The sequence below is a fragment of the Muscardinus avellanarius genome, assembly GCF_963383645.1.
Source record: "Muscardinus avellanarius genome assembly, chromosome: 6".
NCBI lineage: Eukaryota > Metazoa > Chordata > Mammalia > Rodentia > Gliridae > Muscardinus > Muscardinus avellanarius.
In genome coordinates this window covers 19,930,412-19,937,537 of record NC_137791.1, presented here as the reverse complement: position 1 = coordinate 19,937,537, position 7,126 = coordinate 19,930,412, and the positions used below count along the sequence as shown (strand labels likewise).

The 7,126-nt window shown below is 49.7% G+C and overlaps 1 protein-coding gene across 3 annotated transcripts in view; it reads right to left on the bottom strand.

Annotated features, from left to right (window-relative positions):
- Window positions 1–252: 252 nt before the first annotated feature.
- ARHGAP10 (Rho GTPase activating protein 10) overlaps window positions 253–7,126 on the bottom strand; it is a gene marked incomplete at both ends in the record, with an annotated part of 308,500 nt that continues 301,626 nt past the window's right edge. For all 3 annotated transcript variants that reach the window (XM_080697718.1, XM_080697720.1, XM_080697719.1), the window contains one exon: window positions 253–341. In XM_080697718.1, coding sequence (XP_080553844.1) covers window positions 253–341 — 89 coding nt within the window. The remainder of the gene's footprint in view (window positions 342–7,126) is intronic.

The window sequence follows — 7,126 nt, the reverse complement described above, 5'->3', positions numbered from 1 at the left end:
GCTTGGCAGACAGCTGGCTGTCCTCTTGCTCATGCTGTAGGCCGGATAATTAAACATCCCAACCCCGGCAGTTAACAATGGAAATGTCCATTCTCTTGGCCCCAACGTTTTTGTCCTGACCCACAGATCTCCACGGGTCTCCGTGGTGGGTAGCTCCTTTGCTGCAGTCTTGGGGGCAGAGGCAGGGTATCTCTGTGGCTCCAGGCAGGCCTTTGGATGCCAGGGTCAGCGGGGGCCTTCCGAGGCCGGGAGCTATAGCAGCTTGACGTAATTCTGTGGAATCAGCCCCCTCTTGCCATTCAGGGTTCCTTCCAGCCAGCCGGGCTCCCTCGATGTCTGTACTATATAAGGGAAGAGAAACTGTGTTTACCAGCAGACCCTGTCGTGCCTGGTGGACCCCGCCAGTAGAAGCCATAGAGAGCCGGACCCCGCTCTGTGCCAGTAGTCACAAGTCGGCCCAAGGGTTCCCTTTGGCCTCTTCCCTCCCACCCCCAGGTGGCCCCCACAATCCTCATCTGCCTTCCTGTAGCAGCCTTTAACTGCCCCCTCTCCCCGGCTTCCAGTTTGGTTCCTGGGGAATTGCACCTGTTACCCTTCCTCCTTAGAGACCTCATGGCATGGTCCCTCCTCTTCCCAGAACCTTCTCAACATATGAAAGGCTTATACTCATGGTCCAAAGCCTATGCTGACCATGGAGCTCCTGCAAATAGGCCTTTCCACATCCGGACACAGAGCCTGACATTCTGCAAGCATGCATAAGTATCTACTCACAAATACCTATTCTATTAGAGACAGCTACTATTTCCACAGGAATGACCACAGGCAGGGCAGCAAAGCCACGGGGCCCAAGCCACACCCACCTGGGCTTGGAAACAATACAAGCCACCAGGGGTGGCCAGGCCCCAGGGGAGGTCCCTGACCTTGGCCAGGAAAGACTGTTGTTAATCTCACAGAGGAGAGGGGTGTGTTCGCCCTACAGACCAGCCCAGGAGTGGGCTCTGAGAAGCAGCTTTGGATCCCAACATGAGAACTATCTTATATCAACAGCCCAAGTGCACAGAAGTATACGGTGTGTCTAATGAGTAGCACTTACCCTCACTTTGCACCACACCTCTTCTTTCCTTGTTCTATTTTTTTTTTTTTTTTTTAGTTTTTAATTTTTTGCAGTACTGGGGATGGAACCCTGGGGCATTCTATCTCCGAACTGCACCCCCATCCCTATTTGCGATCCTTCTGGCCCAATTGCTGGGATTACAAGCGTGCGCCGCCATGCCCAACCTTGTTTTATTTTTACAATTCAGCAAATTGAGTTCATGGCCCACTAATGTGCCGCAACCTCCGGGTCGGACACCCCAATCCACTGCAGTTGTCAGCTTCAGTGTCCCCTCCCACCGGGGCGCCCCATGCTGCCGGGGCCCCAGCCACACACCCACACTCGAGGAGGACACACCCAGACTCTCCAGCCCGGGCGAACGCAGGCCAGCGAATGACGAACATGTACCGAGAACGCATGTTCCCCAGCACTGAGCCCCAGCATCAGGTGTGTGACTGTGTGTGCGATACATGAATCTACACACAAATCAGAGATGGGACCCCAAGGTGACCCAGCAGCAAGCCACTTGCTTCACACCCTCGATAACATTTTTTTTCAGGGTAAGATTTTTTTTTTAAAGGCTGCTCATGCTGGACAGATAAATTAGTGGACTTGGAAAAAAGCCAATTTCACCTTCACATGGTGGTGGGTCTCATCCAATCAGCTGAAGGCCCTAAAAAAAAAAAAAAAAGCCTGACCCCCAAAAAAGAGGCATCCTGCAGGCAGCTGTCTGCCTTGAGACGCAAACTACAGTTCTCTCCTGGGTCCTGGGTCTTCAGCCTGTTGGCCGACCTTGAAGATTTTGGATCTGTCAGCCCACAATCACACAAGTCAATTCTTTAATCCATTCAGAGCCAGGCATGGTGGCACACGCTTGTAAGCCCCGTACTTGGGAGGCGGAGGCAGGAGGATTGCGCTGGTTCAAAGCCAGCCTCACTGGCTTAAGAGACCCTGTTTCCAAATAAAAAAATATAATAAAATAGGTCTGAGAATGTAACCTGGAGGTAGAAGGGTTTCCAGGAACCCCAGTATCACCAAAAAAAAAAAAAAAAATATATATATATATATATATATATATATATATATATATATATATATTAAATAAGCCATTCAACACACACACACACACACACACATACACACACATCCCTACTTGGTTCCCTTTCTCTGGACAATGCTGATTAACACAGGCACGTTCAGGAGTACAAGAATACACATGTAGGGGAGCTCATTGACTTCAAAAGACAGAAGGGTTTCCCCTGGCTCCCTCTCCACTTCCCCGCTTCCCCATACATGATATTATTTGCACATATGTCACTATCACTATAAGGTACATTATGATGTGAGGCTATAATGCACCAAGAAAAGTATTTTTTAAAAAAATGAGAGTAAGGGAAGCCAGATGATGGGAGATCTGGGCAGGATTCCTGGCTCCGGCTGGGTAAGGGGCCCTGGGTGATTTATCCAGTGCCGCCTGCCTTACTGTTGTCCATTTTTATAAGAGGGTAAAAGCTGGGCATGGTGACACACGCTTGTAATTGCAATACTTGAGAGGCTGAGACAGAAGTATTGCAGGTTCGAAGCCAGCCTCAGCTACGTAGTGAAGCTCTCCGCAACTTAATGAGACCCTGTTTCAAAATAAAGAATAAAAATAGGGCTGTGGGTATAGGTCAGAGGTAGAATGCCCTAGGTTCAATCCCCAATACCACACACACACACACACACACACACACACACACACACACACACACACAGAATAAAAGGGGGTAAATAACATCTCATGAAAAGTTGTTGCAAAAGTCAAAATGAGTATTTATACCATGAAGACAAAAACACACCATTCCCATATCCTACCCACAACAGGGAAGTAATTCATTATATACCAAGAGCAAAACAAAAGTATCCTTTACCCATCGCTCACTCAACCTGTAAATTCTGAGCACAGATTTCTCCACACCAAGTTCCCTCCAACCAGACCACCTCCATGGCCCTGTCAAGATCGAGCATGCCCGCCCCGTCCTCCATCGGTCTGGGCCTGTGTGCCGGCTCAACACAGACTCTTTAGTGGTGAAAGAGCAAGATGTGTTCATTTTCTTTGTGTTGCTACTTAAATAACTTTCCTGGGGTGCTATGTGGCATGTAACTGTGTCACTTCACCAATAGAGTTCAATGAACACCCAAGCTAATAAAAATGACCCTAAGTGCCCCACTCCTGATCAACATGAAGAAACTCAGATCTTTATGGCTAAGCTGGGAAAGGGCAGAGGAGATTACTGAGGGGAGGAGAGGGCCACAGGGGCTTCTGGCTTCTGGACAGGTGGTTCCTGCACTGGGAGGGTCCTGACCAAAGCTACTTGACCACACTGGTCTCGGAGACCAGTAATCTTGAAAGGTCCCAGGGTATATGAGGACAGGCACTCCAGTCTACAGAACCAGAATCTTTCTAGAAAAGGCTCAGCTTCCACTCGATCATCAGATGGGTACAGGCCCAGATCACCCAGAGGCCTCTAGACAGAGGTAGTCTCGTGGGAGAGGACCAGGGACCTGCAAAAAAGCATCTCCAGTCTCCAGGAGAAAAAGGCTCTTTAGCCACCATACTGTTGGGGTTTTATGTGTATATAGTACCGAGAATCAACCCCAGGCCTGGCACTACGTTGCCAAGGCTGGCTTTGAATCTGCAATTCTCCTGCTTTAGCCTCCCAAGTACCAAGATTACAGGTGTGCACCACCACGCCTGGCTTTTTAGCCAAGTTATTTTTAAGGAAAAGTTCAGAAATCAGCCTTGTTCTGACAAGTATCACTTACGTTTCCATGGAAACCGCTGGGAGTCTAACGGGGCTCCCAAGAGACATTCAGCCCAGCAGCCAGCCAGGAGCAGTGAGACTCCATCTCCATCCACAGAGTGTAAGTGTAGAGACGAGGAAGGTCCCCACACTATCCCTGGCTTGTTCGTGAAAACTGCAGAGGTATCTGTTCATTCATTCATTCACTTGTTCACATGGTCTCAGGGCAGGCCGGATGACTGCAGGACCCCAGTACAATGATGCCACCCTGGCGGGCATAAATGATTCAAGCAGAGCTCATAAGGGGCCTCCTCCACACAGAACTGCCCACAAAATGGGGTGTCTGCTTTTCCAGTTCTATGGGCAGGAAACATGGTGGCCCCCGTTCTGTCATCACCTGGGCTGAGGTCTCAACCCAGGAGCTCTGCCATCCTTTAGCCATGAGGCCACCAGCCCTCCTGCCAGGGGGATGCCTCGGCATGCAGCCAGATGTGTGGAGCTGGGCACGGGCTGGGTCCGGAGGTGATGTGCCCGGCAGATGCTGCTCCTGTTGGGCAGCCCTGGCCAAGCAACTGCTCCCCATATCTCACTCAAGAGTCTGGGGCAGCTGCAGGGCCAGCAGCAAAATGTATTTCTGGGGTGTCCCCAGGCCCAGGGACAAAGGAAAGGTCCTTATGGCTATCACTGGGACTCTAGCTGCCCTCCTGGTGTAGGATGAGACACAATTCCCCAGGCTACAGGAACAAATTCTCAGCCAAGGATTTGAATTCATTTGAAGTCCAGAGCAAAGAGCAAGAACAGTTATGGACCCCTTTCCTTTTCACACCCTGGGTTAGGATTTCGCATTGCTGTATATATTCCAAATCATGAATCTACTGCCAAAGCAGCCCAGGGGTCAGCCTGACCTGGATTGTTTTCTCCAAGGGCCACTGAATGTTATGAACTCATTTCCTTTGCTGCCTGTAGGAGTTCAAAAATGGACTGCATTGCAGGAGTGTGTGCAAACGCTAGAAGACGCGCCAAAAAGTGACCATGGGAAAATGCCTTGGATGTCTCAGGGACGCTAAGTGTCGCTGGTCTGCAGAAAAGGACTGTTCTGGGGGACATTCCTGTGGGCTGGGTTGCAAAGAGTGGCATCTTGGAGAACCACCCAGCTCCACAGAAGTTGAATTCCCATCATCTGCCCCTCTGGCTTGCTCTGCGCTGACTGTCAGAAAGGGAAGACCCTTCAACAGCCACACGAGGAAGGGTTTCATCCAGTATGTTCAGAGTGAGCATGTGCTTTTACCTAGCCAAGATCAACAATGCGCTGAAGATGAAGACGTGGACACACACAGAGAAAGAATGAGCCTGGCGAAGGCCTTTGACTTACTGTGCCCTCTAAGAACTGTCCCCAGGAAACAGCATCCCTCCTGGCGCCTTCCAGTAAGCTCATCTGCACCATAAAGAATCAGGGAGGTATCTGGAGGACACAGAGCTCACATATCTGGGGAGGCCGAAGGTGTCAACATGTTGTCAAGGCACTTAGGAGGACAGAACCTTAGGGAAGGGACACCCTGGGTCCCCAGCCAGCCAACAAGGACCGAGCAGGACATCTGCGCTACAGGCCACCGAAGCCGAGGGAGACGTGACTTGGCTGAGAACACGGTCACATCCACAGCCTGACACGATGTGCCTCGTGTGGTGTTCCGGTCAGACACAAGTCCCACAGCTGTCTGAGGCCCTCAACACCCTATCTTCCAGGAGCCCCAAATGCTGTCCTGACCTCTGGCAGGTACCCACGAAGACAAGGATGAGGAGCGTGATGCCTAGAAGATCCTGCCCAGGGCCACACAGGAGGCAGAGGAGCCACGGTCTATCTCAGAGAGAGTAAGTACACCTCTACTGTCTCGTACCCCAGTAAGATGTATGACTACAATGCACCAATTAAAAAAAGGAAAAAGAAAAAAGAAAAAGTGCAGTTTATAGAGCCACTACCTGCTGTCATTTTCTCCTAAAAATAAAATACCCAAGATACTGGTATGTATGTGTGTACATGTATGTGTACACACACACGCTGTCCTTTTTAGGAAAGCTCCAGCAATTCACTATGGAACTTTAGAGCTGGAGAGCCTATATCTCCTAGGCTGTGTCCCTTTCTCCATGTTGGCAACCCTGGTTTGTCTTAGACCCTCATTCATGGGGCTTTGGACACAAAGGAGACCTCATATGCACAGTATGGTTCACACAACTCAAAGTTCTTGCTGTGATGGGCTTAAGGTGAGCATTTGACCCAGTGTTGACTACTGAGATGTGAGCGCAGGTACACCAGGAAGAAAGTTCTAGAAAACACTTCTCACTCCTAAAACTAAAGGAGGGAGGGAATACAAGGATGAGATAGTAAGTTCTGCTACAGTTGAGAGTGGCCCTCTAGTCCTCAACAGAAAAGCCCCACCAGAGATTCATATCTGCATGATGAGAGATGGAAATACTCTGGTCTTTGAAGACATCTTCATGAGTATGAATTAGTTAACCCTGGAGCACCCCACTTCCAGACTTAGTGTCCTGTAAGCTCACCCATTTTCATAACCGATTTAGTCAGTTCAGTTCTGTTACCTGCAGTCTAAGCCACCCTTACACCCAGGTAACACACGAACCATGCTGTGTAAGGGTTTTTAGAGGTTCCTAACAGATCTAATCACACCAAGTAAAAATGCATCACCATTTCTTTTTTTCCTTTCCTTTGCGGTACTGGGGATGGAAACCAGGGGCATTCGACCTCCGAGTGACACTCTCAGCCCTATTTTTTAGTTGTTTTTATTTTTGAAACAGGGTCTTACTGCGCTGTGAAGGGCCTCGCCAAGTAGCTGAGGCTGTCTTTGAACCATGATCCTCCCTAATGCTGGAATTACAAGAGTGCGCCACCACGCCCGGCTACCATTTCTTGAATGGGCGAGTTTCTTTTTTTTGTGTGGTTCTGGGGGTGGAACCCAGAGGCTTTCTACCTCCGGGTTATACTCCCAGACCTATTTTATATTTTATTTGGAAACAGGGTCTCACAAGTTGCTGAGAGCCTCACTAAGTAGCGGAAGCTGGCTTTGAACCTGTGCGATCCTCCTGTCTCAGCCTCCCAAGCGCAGGGATTACAAGCGTGCGCCACCACGCCCGGAAAATGGGCAAGTTTCAAGATTCCTATCTCTGCCATCCCTTCTGCATCTGCTGTGGCCAAGTGTGACAAGCTGGAAGAAAAGCAGATGTGCGGCCATAGGCT